At 39.6% G+C, this 17,179-nt stretch overlaps 1 protein-coding gene across 1 annotated transcript; it reads right to left on the bottom strand.

The window, feature by feature from the left end:
* Window positions 1–9,499: 9,499 nt before the first annotated feature.
* LOC146581598 (uncharacterized) lies at window positions 9,500–10,563 on the bottom strand. Its single transcript, XM_085246830.1, has 2 exons — window positions 10,085–10,563; window positions 9,500–9,910 (listed from the first exon to the last, which is right to left on the bottom strand). The coding sequence occupies exons 1-2, from the start codon at window positions 10,181–10,183 to the stop codon at window positions 9,500–9,502; spliced, it is 510 nt and encodes a 169-aa protein (XP_085102956.1). The 5' UTR covers window positions 10,184–10,563.
* Between the last annotated feature and the right edge of the window lie 6,616 nt (window positions 10,564–17,179).

Here is a 17,179-nt window from a genome sequence, read left to right as displayed (position 1 = left end):
CAGCACAGCAAAGAGGGACTCATCCAGGCTGGAGAAACTGATCAGGAGGGCTAGCTCTGTGGTCGGCATGAAGCTGGACACTCTGGTGACAGTGGCAGAGAAAAGGACATTAAAGAAACTGCTGGACATTATGGACAATGCTGGGCATCCTCTGCACACGGCCATAAACAACCAGAAGAGTCTGTTCAGTGACAGGTTGCTTCTCCCCAAGACAAGAACTAACAGACTTAAAAACTCCTTTGTCCCACACGCCATCAGACTGTTTAACTCCTCTCTGGAGGGGAGAGGGAGGGGAAACAGGAGGACAAAGGAGGGGGGAACAACTAAGCTGTAGTGCCTCTGCACCTCACTGTACAATACCTTGTGCAATACTTTTTGTAAATAGTCAACAGTGCAATAGACTCAATACTTGAAATGTGCAATTCACTTGTATTTTTATTTTTTATTCCTATTTATTCTATTTATCCCCTTTGTATATTTTATTTATATTTGTCTCTGTATTTATATGTGTGTGTGTGTGTGTGTGTGTGTGTGTGTGTGTGTGTGTGTGTGTGTGTGTATATATATATAACAGTTCTGTAACTGTAACTTTGGTCGTTGCTGTGCTTTTTTTGGAAGTCGAATTTCCCAGAGGAACCCACCCGAGGGATTAATAAAGTTCTATCTTATCTCTCTCTTAGCTCAAGTTTTCTGTGCCTCCGTCTCAGAGACTTAACGAATGTTTCTTTGTTCCTAGATTCCCCGGACCCGGGTTTCCCCGTGTGGAGTGTGGAAGGAGTGACTGGTTGCTAGCGGACAAGAGAGAGATTGAACTGAGCGCGTGTGTGATTTCCCCGTTTTCCCTGGAGCCCCGGACCCCTGCCCCTCACGTCTTGTATATAGCACTAACCCCGCACTGTCTGTACATACACTTGGTGAAGATCTGTAAATAAACAGTCTCTGTTTAAACGCTACTCAGGAGTCCTGCGAGTGGATCCTCTAAGCAACCCATGACATTTCCAGTTACTGCAAACAGTTGATTGCAATTGTTGCTGCTAGGGTGGCCCAAGCAGATAGGAGGTGTGGATGATCTGATAGAGGCGGTTTCTCTTCTCGCAAGTGAAGTAGATTTTTTTAAGGAGTTTGTTTTTTTCGAGGTCGCGGATGACGTCAGGAGAAGGTGATTGGTCACTTGCAATGTTGAACCTGGAACAACATTATTTATGATGACGAGGGAACAACACCAACACAAGGATATCAGATTGTCCCAAACCACATCTCAGCTGTTTGTGGAAGTAAAATACGTCCGCACATGACTTCAATTACGCTCAGCCATTTTTGTGAGTGCGCATGCCAAGGGGCTGCGAGACATTTATACAGCCTATCGCACATGACTATGAAAGGCGGAAGAGGAAGTAGTTCCTTTGAATGTAGACAATCCGAATGTTATAGTTTCTTTCCACTGTGTTCCTGTTAATGATAAACTACAAATTTACTCTAAATTATTAAAATATCGATATTTTAATGTGAGAATAGATTCTAGAACATAAATGATTGGTATCGGAGGAATCGATATTTCAGGATCGATCCGCACATCACTAACGAGAACAGAAACCGCTTCTGTCCGCCAATCCAGGAACTTGAATTCTTTGAATTTCAGGATACCTTTCTTCAATAAACGGTAAGCATTTTACATATTGTCCTTACAGAGGTGATTTCTCTTCTCGCAAGTGAAGTAGATTTTTTGAAGGCATTTGTTTTTTTCAAGGTCGCGGATGACGTCAGGAGAAGGTGATTGGTCACTTGCAATGTTGAACCTGGAACAACATTATTTATGATGATGAGGGAACAACACCGACACGAGGTTATCACTTTTTCACACGGGCCATGTAGGTTTGGTTTTTCACACGTAACAATAAATGCTTCCATTTAGAAACTGCATTTTGTGTTCATTTGTGCTATATTTGTCTAATACTTAAATTTGTTTGATGATCTGAAACACCTAAGTGTGACATACACTCAATAAATAGCAAATCAGGATGAGAGCACACCACCAATTGTTTCACAGGGTCTAGCAGCATGATCATAAACTGTGAAAATATAGTTAAACATCACTGAATCAGTGTGTGTGTGTGTTTTTTTTTAACATTTCTGAACAGTATCTATTTCCACTTTCACTGATTACGTACTATACAGGTTCTCACAAAATCAGATAAATAGATAAATGAATGCATTGTGCAGCTACTATATTCATGCACTGTGGAAAGACATGTGAGTTTATATAGTTTCATACAACTCCATACAACTTTAAACATAAAGCACTACCAACTCCAGGGAGCTAATTTCAAATGTGTCCTTGGTTTAGAATCTCTGCAGGAGCTCAGTGGAGTACTGGGGTTTGGCCCTATTTGAGAAATTAACACAGTCAGCATGCAGTGATGGAAGGGAAGTATAACCATAACAGTTTCAGTAAAACTCTGGGCACCCAGTAGCTCTTTCCACTGAGATACTCTCTGGCAGATTTAACAACAGCTTGAAGTCACAGGGTACTTGAAAGGATGGCTATGTTGTTTTTGCTTTTTTTTAAATGAATGAACAACAACAAAGCTTTAAGCTCTATATGGGTAAAATGAAATACCATATAAAAGCATACCAAATGTTGTGTAATATAATGAATGCCATAATATAGGGAATATTAAATGGGAAGACAAAATATTCAGGCAGGTAATCTACTCCTAAAATAGGACTTTAAATAAAAGAGCAGTGATTACATCACTTCTCTAACCACCACCTTTTTGAAGTTTGTCCAAGGATGACCTACAAAAAACGACCATTTGGAAACATGCTGTGATGTGTTTTTACACAGCGCAGAAGAAAACTTGCCCTGCATGCCAAATGAATTTCACAAGTTCACATTTCAGGACTCCCTTCCCAGTAGAGGCCACAAAAAAAATAAAAATAAAAAAATAAAAAATGGAGGCGATAGAAGAGAAAGCTGAAAAAAACTTGATGAAAAAATAGTTATCAGAAATATAAACAAAAATGCTTGGAGTCTAAAATTGAAGCCTTAACTGTCTTGGTGACAGAGTAAAACCACTGGATAAAATTCATGCACATTGCTTTAAAGCTAAACAATCAAGAGTTTTTGTTGTGAGGGTTTCCATTAGTTCAACAGGCCAGGTCAAATATTTTTTGGCTTAAGGTTAACTGGCATAATATAGACATTGTGACACTTGCTCTCACATTTTAGTTTAGTAGTTGAATGAATTTATTTGTACTTGCTGCCATTCAAACTTACTCTTTAAATCCTCTACATCAGAGAAAATTTTATGGTTAATAGACATCATCCTACTAATCAGATATGATACTGAGATATGATATCAGATATGATAGTTATCTATTTAAGAAAGAGGGGGGGGGGGGGGGCAGGAGGGGGAAGAGAATAAAGATATGATGCACCAATGCAGACCAGTTCATTGCTATTAAGAAGTTGGATATGGTTATTGTCCGTGAGAGGGGGGCAGAGAGTTCAGGAGCCTCACAGCCTGTGGATACAGGCTGTTGGCCAGTCTGGATGTTCTGGCCTGTATAGACCTGTACCTTCTCCCTGAGGGCAGCAGATGGAAAAGGTGGCGCGCAGGGTGATGTTGGTCCCGCAGGATACTGTGCACCCTCCTCAGACAGCGAGTGGGGAAGATATTACTGATCTCTGGCAGACTTGTTCCAAGCTGGCAGAGATCAGTAATATCTTCCCCACTCAGAATGTAGTAGGTTACAAAAAAAAAAAAAACAGCAACAATGTGTCACTTTGAGCACCACTCCTGAACTCTCTGCCCCCCTCTCACGGACAATAACCATATCCAACTTCTTAATAGCAATGAACTGGTCTGCATTGGTGCATCATATCTTTATTCTCTTCCCCCTCCTGCCCCCCCCCCCCTCTTTCTTAAATAGATAACTATCATATCTGATATCATATCTCACAGTACAATAATATTGAATGGGTTGCATTGTTGTATTTTGTCATGTTTCTCAGGTCTTTGTCTCAATTTCTACAAACATTATTGCTAAGGATTGTCTTATTGCATTGGAGTCACACTGGGTTAAATATGTACACTTGGGTTTTAAGGGGTATTTATTATTTTCTTCTTTTTTTTGGGTTGTATGGAAGCCCCAAACGCAATTTCATTGTTCTTGACAATGACAATAAATAAATAAATAAATACAAATACAATACAATCAAGACATTCAGCCCTGAGCTTGGTTCTGTTGGAGGTTTCTTCCTGTTAAAAGGGAGTTTTTCCACTGTCACCAAAGATCAAGGGGGTGATAATATTGTTGGGTTTTCTCTGCTTCCTTTGTGGTTTTTACCTTACAGTGGTACATGGACCGTGGATAAATACAAGAAAATAAAACTAGTACCGGTACCGAAAAAAGAAGATTTATTCATAACACATGTGAAAAGACCCAGGAAAACCGAGTTAACGATAAAAACGATAACTAAATAACGCTGAAAACCGATAAAAACCCTGAAAACCATACATTTCACACCTGAGCCTCAACTCTCGCGGCCCGGTACCAAACGACTCACGGACCGGTACCGGTCCAAGGCCCGGGGGTTGGGGACCGCTGGTGTAGAGCACCTTGAGGAACCTTGTTTTGATTTGGGGCTTTAATGAACTGAAATAAATGAAATCAATTTAGTGTATCAAAGTGAATATAATCTCACTGATCAACTTGAACACTGCTCTGTCTTTAAATTTCTAGCCTGTTTGCTTGTATTCTTTAATTTACTGTTGCTGGAAGCTGGATTGACTCTGCTTGGAATCTGTAGTGTTTATCTTTATGGCTTGAGTTTGTCAAGCTGAATAAATCTCTGGTCTTTATTGGGAGACTAATGTGCTAGTTTTCACTGTTCTGAGATCAGCATCTCAGATTAGTGTAGCAGTCCTTTTGCACAGGTTAGAGTAAACAAGGAAAACTTTTATGATGAGAGGAGACTTCACTTCCTACCATGTCCCACTTTTCTCAGTATATATTGACAGCTCACTATATCACACAGCACTCAACCCTTTTAATTTAGCTGTATTTTTTGTGTGTTTTAATAATATGCTATTTAAAATCAAGAACTAGAGCTGTATTCCTCAGCTCATTTTGGTTTTAGCCTGTTTGTGTTTCCGTAAAACACACCACAGTTCTACTGACATAGTTACATTTTATGTCAAATTTGCTTCCAAGACACAATGTCATGAATGGGCAGTGTCGAGTAAATGTATCTATGTATGCGATATATAAAAAAATAATAGGATTTCGCTATAATTTTGATAGTCTGAGGTGTGTTATTCTGTTATGTTTGCCACGTATTATGCTTGTGTACAGAGTTTAGTGATCAGTTTGAGGAACTCCCTTTAAATTTTTGAAAACACTTCATCTAAAACTTTTGCTCTTGCATAGCTACAGAACCATCTTGTAGAAAAGTTGACAGGTTTGAAAGTGATATCTTGAGCATATCTTGAGTTTAGTCTCTGCTACATGTAACTCTGGACAGTAATCCATTTGACAGGATGACAGATGTGAAGGAAGTGGTAGAAAATCTATGCTAAAACAGGCATTAACTTACTAACTCTCATAGAAACTATTAAGTATGTATGCTGTGGCAACTTTCCATTAATTATTAATTTTGCTATGAACCTAATCCAAGCGTAAGCATGCCTTTTTCTGGATGGAAATCACAGCTTCCTCCTCCTCTTGTCCACCTGATTAATGCCAGGTATGCACACAAACCTCTTCTTTTATTTCAGGCCTAGCATGACACCCTTGCCCACCAGCTGTCACTATTCAGTTTTTTGCTTCATCTTATTACTTGATCCTGCCTACAGCCTACGATTTCTCTCATCTCTTCCAACACCCAACAGTCACTTTAGGCACCTTATTTATTCAAATATCACCTGATGACTCTGTATTGAATTGCCTGTCCTACAGAGTTGTTTATCTATTAATTTACTTAGACTGTAAGCTTCAAACTGACTTTTCCATCATCGAGTGACTATGTAAACTGATCCAAACCAGTGTATTTTGCTCTGAGTTTTATAAGTTCAGTAATTATATAAGGAATATACACTACCTGGTTTCATTATTAGGTTCACTGCTCACTGCAAGGTAACACAAGTATTTAATTCACTAATCACACCATTTAAGTGGCCACGTGTTAAATGCAAAGGGGAAGAGGATCTCTCAAACCTCAAAACAGATGGGCTGCAGAGGACCAGGATTAACGTCTGCTAGCTACGAAAAGGAAACTACAAGATGTTTATAAAAATGTTTCCTGATGGTGGCGTAATGGTGTGGGGGTTATTGTGTTTGCATGCTTTGGAGTCCTCAGTACAAAGGAACATTCTTTAAACACCTAAAGGTCAAATGTAGGAATACCAAAGTAATGGTAAATAAAATAAACTAGTAAATTTACAAGCTGCTGTGATATCAGCATGAATTCACCCACTTTTCAAATCCCTAAAAAAGGTCAATCTAACTGTGTCATAATCCTGACACACACTGACATTTTATAATTTTTCATAAACCTGGGATTTCTCAGCAGCAGCTTGATCTCATTTCATTTTCCTAATTCATTTAATATAGAATAACACGCAGGATAGAAAACGGGAAAAAATGCACTTTGATGTCAGAATATTCTTGGCTAGAGCAAATAAGATATGAAAGCCAGCGCTGCATCTAATTCTTACAGATCATACAATGGCTTTTGCATTTCTAAACTCCGTTTTGTATGACATGAAGCAGCAAGAACAGGTTTTGCCCTCGAATTATAATGTTGTATTTTGTCAATGAGTGATGACAATTTGGGCTGAACAGCTTTGCTCCATTTGGCTGCATAATGTCACTGCCACAATGATAAGACCATAATGGAAAAAAAAAAACACATTAAAATGCACAACATAAAGACAAAGATAATGTTTTGTATTCAAAAAAGAAATTGATATTTTAAGAAAGTGTGTATTTTCTTGCTTTGGTGTGTTCTGTAAGATCAGTACACAGCAAGTACTTGGTAAGAAAAACAACACAGCCACAAGTAGTTCTCTGGCAACTTCATGGTGACAACAATACTCAAGTTATTGTACTGTGCTGGCAAAAAGGGGGAAAAAAAAAAAAAAAAAAAAAAAAAACTTTTTTTTCTCTTGTGTAGATTAAATATGATATAGTGACTTGATTATGACAGATTAGCAGTGCAGTTGATTTATTGACTTTCAAAGAGCTTAAGTAGCCAGTTTCACATTTTTCTGGCTGCAAACTTGTGGTTTTGATCTTTTTTTGTGCCAAATTTTGTTTGTTTTTCATGGTACAATATTTGCAGGATACAGAAAAGTATGACCAATTGAGTAATTTTTTATCAATAAGAATATCAAGAACAGTTTGTGGAATGTTTAAACTTACCTGTTACACCCCGGCCTAGGCAACCGGCGTGCAACGTATGAAAATAAAAATAAGAAAAAAAAAAAAAAAAAAAAAAAAAAAACCACACGAGAAACAAACTAAAGCTCTCCACCAAAATCCCAAAACGAAGGTGTCTCAAACGAAAATATTAACAAACCCATTCACAGCTATTTACAACAGACTATTTACATCAAAACACCAAACTATTTACAACACGGGGGAGATCGCGACCATGACCAACTGACACACAGGGCTTAAATACATAGAAGGAGCAATCAGGGAATGGACCACAGGAGGGGAACACAGCTGGGGCAAATTAGACCTGACGAGACAAGGAAACGTAAACTGAACACACTAAGATAACAACAGACCTTCAAAGTAAAACAGGAAACACATGACAGTCACGCAAAAACAAAACACTGACAACACCGAAACGTAACATTTCCCCCCACCCAAAAATCAAACATGTAACCCCAAGTGAAATGTTTGATCAAAAGCGGATGAAGGCTGGTGGAGGCTGGAGCGGTCCCATGAACCCCCAGCAAACGACGAAGGCTGGAGCGGTCCCTCGGACCCTCCAGCGAAGGCAGACGAAGGCTGGAGCGGTCCCACGGACCCTCCAGCGAAGACAAACGAAGGCTGAAGCGGTGCCTCGGACCCTCCAGCGAAGGCGGACGAAGGCTGAAGCGGTGCCTTGGACCCTCCAGCGAAGGCGGACGAAGGCTGAAGCGGTCCCTCCAACGGACCCTCCAGCGAAGACGGACGAAGCTGATGAAGGCTGGAGCGGTCCCACTGACCCTCCAGCAGACGACAAAGGCTGGGGCGGTCCTCGGACCCCCCCAGCGAAGGCAATCCCGGACGAGCCCCCATATGTTACACCCCGGCCTAGGCAACCGGCGTGCAACGTATGAAAATAAAAATAAGAAAAAAAAAAAAAAAAAAAAAAACACACGAGAAACAAACTAAAGCTCTCCACCAAAATCCCAAAACGAAGGTGTCTCAAACGAAAATATTAACAAACCCATTCACAGCTATTTACAACAGACTATTTCTTTACATCAAAACACCAAACTATTTACAACACGGGGGAGATCACGACCATGACCAACTGACACACAGGGCTTAAATACATAGAAGGAGCAATCAGGGAATGGCCCACAGGAGGGAAACACAGCTGGGGCAAATTAGACCTGACGAGACAAGGAAACGTAAACTGAAAACACTAAGATAACACAGACTTTCAAAGTAAAACAGGAAACACATAACAGTCACGCCAAAACAAAACACTGACAACACCGAAACGTAACATTTCCCCCCACCCAAAAATCAAACATGTAACCCCAAGTGAAATGTTTGATCAAAAGCGGATGAAGGCTGGTGGAGGCTGGAGCGGTCCCACGGACCCTCCAGCAGACGACGAAGGCTGGAGCGGTCCCCCGGACCCTCCAGCAGAGGCGGATGAAGGCTGGAGCGGTCCCTCGGACCCTCCAGCGAACCCTCCAGCGACCCTCCAGCGAAGGCAAAATGCATTTTGATTTTAATAAAGTATTATTTACCTTGTGTGAGTACAAGAAAACAATTATTAGAATACAATGTGTTAAATTTGCTTAGATAAGAGGTAGGGCTGCTCGATTATGGCGAAAATGATAATCACGATTATGTAATTGAGATCTCGATTATTTCACGATATTTATTTAACAATAACAATGTATTGAATAATTGCTTTAAAGATTGTCAAAAATAATATAAAATGGTGTGCAAATACTGATAACCGTGCAAATGTTTGCAATATAAAAAATAAATAAAAAATGTAAACATTAATGTTTAGTGAACTTCAAACTACTGCATAATATTTATGCATACAAATAACCAAACATCAAGGCAAGCTGTGTAGCCACAAAATGCACAATTGCATCAAACTGACATTGAGGTATGTCAACTAAAGTTGCTGCCTGAACAAAAATAAAATTAAACACTGAAAGTAGTACCTTTTATAAGAAATAAATAAAAACTAGTAGGCCCGAGTCCCATACAATCTCAAAATGGTTCAACAAAACATGGTTCCTGCAACCTTTCAAAGGTTTTTAGCCAAAAACACCAGCCTATTGACATGATCAGGCTTCAGGGATGCTCGCAGGCAGTTGACAACATTTCCACCAGTGCTGAAGGCCCTTTCTGATGAGGCACTTGTGGCTGGGATGCAAAGATATTTCTTTGCCAGGATGGAGAGTCGTGGGAAGAGGTTCTGTGATAGCTTCCACCACCCCAGTGGGTCTTCCTCTGTGTCCAGGGTCCCTGCCTGGAGGTAGGCCTGAAGCTCAAAAGCTATGGCCTGGTCCAGTTGAAGAGCATGTTCTGCACCTGGAGCTGTGCTGTGAGGGGCCTTAAAGAAGCTGCTTAGGCCCTTTTCCCTCTTCTTTTGGTTTGATGCACCATCATCAGCAACCTCCGTGTTACCAACGGGTGTCCCCATCACTGCAGCCTCCTTTAATGGGACAAACATAAAATGACAGCAACACAGAATGAGGAACCAGTTTTATCTGTCTCAGGTTTGGCATTCTAAAATACAATCCTTAAATAATTACTATAAATAATGATAGATAGACAGACAGACAGACAGACAGACAGATAGATGTTTAGTATCTTTATAAATATGGGCAATGGACTTCATTTCCATTGTTAGTCTGGCTTTTATTGTCTCTTGGCTGACCTCGCTTACATATCTCAGTTTGAACCCTGGGTCCAGGACAGTGGCCATGTCAAGCAACTCTTGTGTTGGTGAGTCACCATACTTTTCATTTAGGTACTCCAGTATTCTCCTCTTGATGCATTTTGAGAGGTCTGTGTCATCATCTTGCTCAGCCAAGATTGAGTTGTTAATAGGTGGAGTGTTGGTTTTATAAAAGACACACTCACATATTTCTCTCCAGAAAGTGCATCAGTGAATTCAACCAAAGGTCCCAGGGTCTTGTTGATGGCCTCAAGGACATCAATGTCCTGCCATGAGGGGATGAGGTGCCTGGTTCCTTTGTCTTGGGAGAGGACATGGGCAATGGCCTTCTGCTGCTCAAGGACTCTGGAAACCATGGCCTGCCTAGATCCCAATCTGGTTGGACATTCAGTCTCTAAGGAGTGGTCTGGCAGTTTGAGGTCTATCTGTGCCTTTTTCAGCTCTCTTTTTTTTCCAACTGAATGAAAAGGTGCTGACCATTTTTTTGCAGACCCCCACTGCACGCTCAATCCTGTGATCTTTCATGGCTCTTTCTATAAAAACATAAAAAATATAAACAAGCATTATCAGGATGATGATTATCATTTCCTTGAGTGTGAATGAATAAGAAAAAGTGATGGTAGCTTATTTATGTGTTTGTATAATTCATAGAAAATGTGTATGACTGTGAGAATGAATAAAAGTATCTCTGAATTTAAATCGTTTTTTATATATTATATTCATTTGAAGCATTATGTTGTATACTTATTGAAAGAAAATCACATTATGCATCATATTCAGTAGGAATTAGGCCTACTCACCTATGGCCAAATGTAATCTGTGCCCAAAGCACTGGAGCCTCATCCAGCCATTCAGTTCTGCAGCCAGTATGACATTTGCAGCGTTGTCTGTGGTTATACAGACGAATTTACTCTCCTCCAGATCCGACGAAGCCAGTGCTTGTTTCAGACCTGCAGCTATGTTCTGCCCTGTGTGGTCTTCTGGGAAAAATGATGTCTGGAGACATTTCGTTTTCATGTTGAAATCCATGTCAATGAAATGTACCGTGAGGCTCAAATACGGCTCCATGGTGCGGCTTGACCACAAGTCCGTTGTGGTGGCAAAATATTGGGCTGTAGCCACTTCCTTTGCGACACCATCATGACACTCATCATATAAAGCGGGAATCGCCACTCGACTAAAATGGTGACGAGATGGCAAGTTATACCGTTTGTCCAAAGTGTGGATTCGTTTCTTAAAACCGGGGTTGTTCACTGTGTTAATTGAGCAGTGGTCTTATGTTACCGCGTTTGTTATCTCCTTTTGTCTCTGGGAGCTGGTGGGATATTTAGTCGCGTTGTACAGGGTAGCGTGAATGGAGGTCTGTGAGGATGAAGCAGGTGTTGTTGAGAGTTTTTCTCTATGCTCCTTCATTGTTTGATCGTATGTCACTTTGTGAGCGGTCTTCAAATGATTGAATAAATTTGTAGTGTTGCTCTGTGGTGCAGCTACAACACTTTAGCAAAGTTTACACACTATATCGACTTGATCCACGTCTGACTCCGCGAACCCATAATGTTTCCACACCACTGAAGTAGTTTTACCTCGCTTTTCAACCAAAGGCATTCTTTCTTTAGCAGCCATTATCCTGTCCTCTCCAAATAACATCTGCTTAGCTTTCCTCGGGTACTCTTAATTGATGTGATGCGTGTTCGAAACGCAGAGAGGTGCGCTCGATTTGCCACCTCGCGAGAGTAAAGCACGAGGGAGGTGCTAATAATCGGCTCAGTCATTTTTAATGATCGTTGAAAGTCCAGATCGTAATTGAGATTAAAATTCGATTAATTGAGCAGCCCTAATAAGAGGGTCCAGCAGTAGATCAGATGAATAGGAAAGGATTTGTCTGTGTGTTTCAGTTGGTTTAGCTGTAGGCCTGAGAGTGTGTGTAATTGTTTAGAGGGAAAGGAATTTATTGACACTGGGGGTCTGCTGTCGTAAAAGGAGACAAGAAGCTACAGTTGGGGATTGCTGATGCTGATGCTTGTACCCTTAATAAAACTCATAATTGCCATACCTTGGAAGTAGGTTTGCAGGAGACTCTCCACCTGATCTGTAAATGTAAGACAACAAGAGGCCAATGGCCCAGTGGATGCAGAGTGGGGGTCTCAGTGTTTTTAATATGTTAACTCTGTTTTCTATGTTGTGTAGTGGAATTTGGTGTAGCTTGGGTGACGAGATTACTTTTATGACCGACAGGAAGTCACGTACACAGAGACACACACACACAGTGCTTTAACTGTTAAAGTTACACCCACATGCACAGTGAAGATATGCGTAGCCTATTTTAGAGTTTAGAATTGTGTTAGATAGGATGTAGAATTATTGTAGAGACACTGACCTGGATGTAATTAAGGCCTGAGTGTGTCATAAACTTAGGAGTAGATTTCTAGGAGACCCTCCCCTAGTTTGAACTGTGAAAGTGAGACAAAGAGAGGTTAATGTTGAGTGGAAGTTCCTCAGGGCATGCCTGGGTGGGAGTCTCAAAGTTTGTAACTGAATAACTTTGGTTTGGAAGGGAGATGGACTTTTATGACCCTCAGGAAGGCACGTACATAGAGATATACGCACATAGTGCTTTAACTGTTACGCACACACATCCACACGCACGCTCACTCATGTGCACTCACACACACAGGTGCGCGCATACACTCACTCACGTGCACTCACACATACACACAGGTACGCGCATACACTCACTCACGTGCACTCACATAGACATACGGGTATGCACACACACAGGCACTCACGTGCTCGTGCACATAGACACAGACACAGAGTTTGCAGCACACTGTGGGGGTTTTATGATGGGGTCGCTCCTACAAAACTGTGTTTCACAGACAAAGGAGTGAAAGATTTTGCAGAGGGACACCGGCCTGGCAAGTCTTCCCTTCTAGAAGAATGCATGCTTAAATGAAGATGAATAAAGATGAATAAAGGTTTTGTGAAATGACTACTGAGTCCGGTGCATCTCTGGAGGCCCGAGGAATAAAAAGAACCGGGGTGAAACTGATTTCGTAACACTTGTTAAGAGATCTTTACTGTGTTATCACATACTCTACAAACTCTGTGTGTGGAAATAGAAGTGCCTTAACAATCTGACAAAGCATTTTACTGTGTAGCCTATCCAAGATTTACAACACCAAAGGGATAGGATTCTCTCTGTGTGATAATCCTATTTACGAGCATAACAGTATTGTGACAAATTTCTTTTCAACCTAAAGCTCTTTGCTTAAAACATGGAGCCTAAAAAATAATGTTCAAGTTTTGACAAAAGTCTCCTTCAATTACATGCCTCGGTGTCCAGGAGGAGCACAATTTTTCTTTAGTTAAATGCACCCTAAAAGCTTTTTGTTCACTGTGAGCTACCAACTGCCACATATCATGACTAAATTCTCCATCTTAAGGAAATTAAGCTGTATTCTTGTCTGCTAGAATTTAAGCCCAGCAAGCATTGATCAGAGAGGGCTGGAGGGTGTTTGAGGCCATTGTAAGACAGAGGTACGTAAATTTGCAAATGTACAGCAGTGGGAAAAAGTGTTTGCCCCCTTACGGATTTCCTATTTTCTTTGTATGTTCGTCAATTTAATTGTTTCAGATCTTCAAACAAATTGAGATATTATATATAGGTAACACAAAATATACACTGGTTGGCTTTCACAAACAATATAAAAGATGGAAGTTGCCCATTTGTTTTTCACTTTGCATTTTGATGAACCAGAAGTCACCTTATATGGATAAATGGATGAGTGCTAATTTATCAGTTAACACTAGCTATGTAGAAAGTATAAAAATGGATGTAGCTATCATGACATCACCAACTGGTTTCTGAAGGCCTATTTGAAAGCCACAAGCAAGTAGGTCTAACTGTGAAACTGCACTGACTTGAGACTTATAAATAATTAGCCAATGAATGACCTGGATAACCTAAATTTACAAAAAGTAATTTAAACGATTTTAAACTGAAAACGATTGAGAAACTGTTTAGATCAAGATAGAAAGCTGTTTTCCCAAAGACTTCAAGAGTCCCAAAAGTATTTTTTTTAAACCAGTTATTGCAATCAGGTTGTCTTCTGCCAAGTTAAGAATGGACTAACAAAAAAGTAGAAATTTACGTTGAAGCACAAACTTCTAGGTAGTGATGGTAAATTTGATTCTTTTTACTGAATCGAGTTTTAATGAGTCACTCACCAAAGTGAATTGGGTTTTTTGAGTCATTTGATTCACTGAGTCAGTTGACCAGAGAGTCCAAAAAATGTACATTTTCACTCAAACTTAATTTGTTTCTCTTTTCATGTAAATCCTACTGCTAAGATGAATGATTCTAAAATAAAACAACTATTTTATAGAGCAAAAAAGAGCAAAAACATTTCTAAAATTAAGCAATTTCCTATCAAAATTGCCTAATAAACATTTATTTTGTTTATTTTTATTTTATTAGTATTTTCCTTAAATGTGTCAAATATATATTTTCTCATCTAAATGTCCACTGAGATGTGAGCCAGGGGGCGGTAATGCGCCTTAACATTGGTTGCCAACCAAGAAGAAGAAGAAGCTGTGAGCCAGGAGGGAGGGGGTGAGTGAGTGATTCATTCGCTCTGTGATTCAGCACAGGAGGGAGGGGGTGAGTAGCTCAAATGTGCTGTTAGCATGTTAGCAGAGCGATGCTACTGTGAACAGAGGAGCTATTGTGTTGATGTGAGCTTCTACTCAGGGTTTTTTCTTCCACTTCAGAGCAGAAATTTTTTTGTTAAGATACTGGATGTTTTGTTTTTTTCCACAATTTTAATTATAAGCTAGATTTATTGCTGCTAACAGCAACAGGGATTAGTCAGTTGGGCTTGTGAATCATGATTCATGAATCAGTAAAGTGATTCTCGAGTATTGAACGATTCGTTCATGATTCGCACATCACTACTTCTAGGATGCTCTGTACCACAGAGCAAGCCGTAATATTACATTCCAGACAAACAAACAGTTCTCCAAAAAATACCAACTGGACAAACACAGTGAAAAGGTCCAGTTCAGTTCAGTTTAGTTTAGGGAAACAGTGGAGATGAGCCCTAGCAGCTGTTGGGTCACCTGTTAATCAGTGTTGCCGTAGCCAAACACCCTTTTCCAGGTGAATGAGTTCTGAAAACCCATTCACAGTTGCTGATGGGAAACTATCAGTAGATGCAATGCTTTTTGGGGGCTAGGTTGTAAATGTCATTGTGATTTTAACATGGGAGCCTGTCGGGGCTTTGTTTTACAGCTATAGAGGCTGCCACTTGCTCTCTTCAGCCTCCAGTCAAGAAATTGCAGTTTTTGAGCTTTCTGCTCTGGCTGCATTTTATTAGACCTGGAAAAAAAATACTTGATAAAAAAATCACAAGTTTCAACTAAACTGTTCATTAAAATCTAAGACACCAGAATTAAACTTAACACGGTTTGGTTGTTCACAGATGTGATTTATTAAACAGTATCTGAACTCAGTTTCACCAATTCAGTGATTTGATTATTTATTACTTCAGCAAACACAGACTGAAGAGTGGGTTTCAAATTAAAAGTCCATGTCACAAATACACATTTGTTCAAACCCAAAGTACTTTAAACTCGTGTTGAATCTTATGTGCCGTGCTACACTTTGTGGGAATCTGTACTAAAAATGTCAACATTTACATTTTATCCATCTTATCAGCAGCTCATGAGCAGACTAGCAATGTCTGATACTATGAAATAAAAAATGTGAAATACAAAATCATAATGTTTGGGTAGAATATTCCAGTCAAATGTCATCTATCTCAGTGAGAACCTGTCTCATCCAGGGGACCTGTGTCATCTGTCATTTCTATTATGTCTTTCTCTTTTCACCGTGACCTGTTAACTGAAGCATAAATGCCAAACACTAGTCTACAAAAAGAGCAGATCTCGGGCAAAACCTAATTTATTTTGGTTATAGGTCAAAAGAAACTTTATCTTCAGTCAAGAAGTCAGCTGTAGTCATACAAATTATGATTACATAAAACGCATAACTAATTGCAACAAAAAATATATTTCAAAGTTCATTTATACACATTAAAAAACTAAATTATGAATACAATGTGTATATCTTGACACAAAAATCTCATTTTGGAATATTGTTCAATAGGGACTCCAACCGTTTTCAAACTAACCGCACTAAGGGAAAGTTCATGGTTTGGCTTCACGTAGAAAAAAAAAATCTCTCACCACAAAACCGATACTGGATACAAACCCAGTCTCCAGTGTTAGAGTCATGCACCCTGCAGCCCTGCATCAACCCCAACCACCTGGCGATTCTACAATATTATATGTGGTGTTTCATTAACGTAAAAGAAAAAGTTGCCTTTTGCTGAACTGCTCTGGTCCACCTTTACTCTTGCAGCTGAGCAGAAACCGACCCAGTCACATCAGTAACGGCAAAAAATCAATGTTATTCATGTTATGAATTTAATTTCAAGGAAAGATAGTTATACAATCTATAATAAAAACAAATATATAAAATGAACAAGGGTAATACATATCAGCATCGCATATACACTATATAAAAATATGAGAATGATTTAGTACTAGTAGCAGTAGTATTTGACTGCTGTTTCCCATTCTCTGTATGTAAGAACCAGGGTCAACAGGCTATTCCAGAATCAGCAAATTTGATATCTTTGTTCTTGACAGACCCAAGAGAATTACCTGTATTCAGTCATTGGGGCTCTGAGCTTGTGGTCACTGTATCAAGAAATTACATCAGTACTTGAAACCACATATGAATGAAACAGATCAAAAAAACCAATTTCATTTTAACAAGAGCTTCTGTGAGATGGCTAGCAGAATTTTACATAGATGGATCACACTAAAGGCAATATCAAGAAAGAAGCTCTTTGTCAGAGCCCTAGGCAGGAATGAGAAATTATATCATTTTAAGTCATTTTGGCACAATGGACATTGCCTTTGTTTCTGATAGCCCTTATTGTTTAATTTATTTATTTT

Source organism: Mchenga conophoros, linkage group LG2, assembly GCF_057382185.1.
Source record: "Mchenga conophoros isolate Kocher_MC1m ecotype Shallow Benthic linkage group LG2, M_conophoros_male_GT1.1, whole genome shotgun sequence".
NCBI classification, from domain to species: domain Eukaryota; kingdom Metazoa; phylum Chordata; class Actinopteri; order Cichliformes; family Cichlidae; genus Mchenga; species Mchenga conophoros.
This window is presented reverse-complemented; position numbering and strand designations above follow the sequence as displayed.

Excerpts from the sequence above, each read along its gene's own strand:
- LOC146581598 (XM_085246830.1), bottom strand. The coding sequence starts at position 10,183 with ATGGCCACTGTCCTGGACCCAGGGTTCAAACTGAGATATGTAAGCGAG. Across the intron at positions 9,911-10,084 it reads CAATGGAAATGAAGTCCATT|GAGGCTGCAGTGATGGGGAC; the intron begins GCCCATATTTAT and ends GTCCCATTAAAG.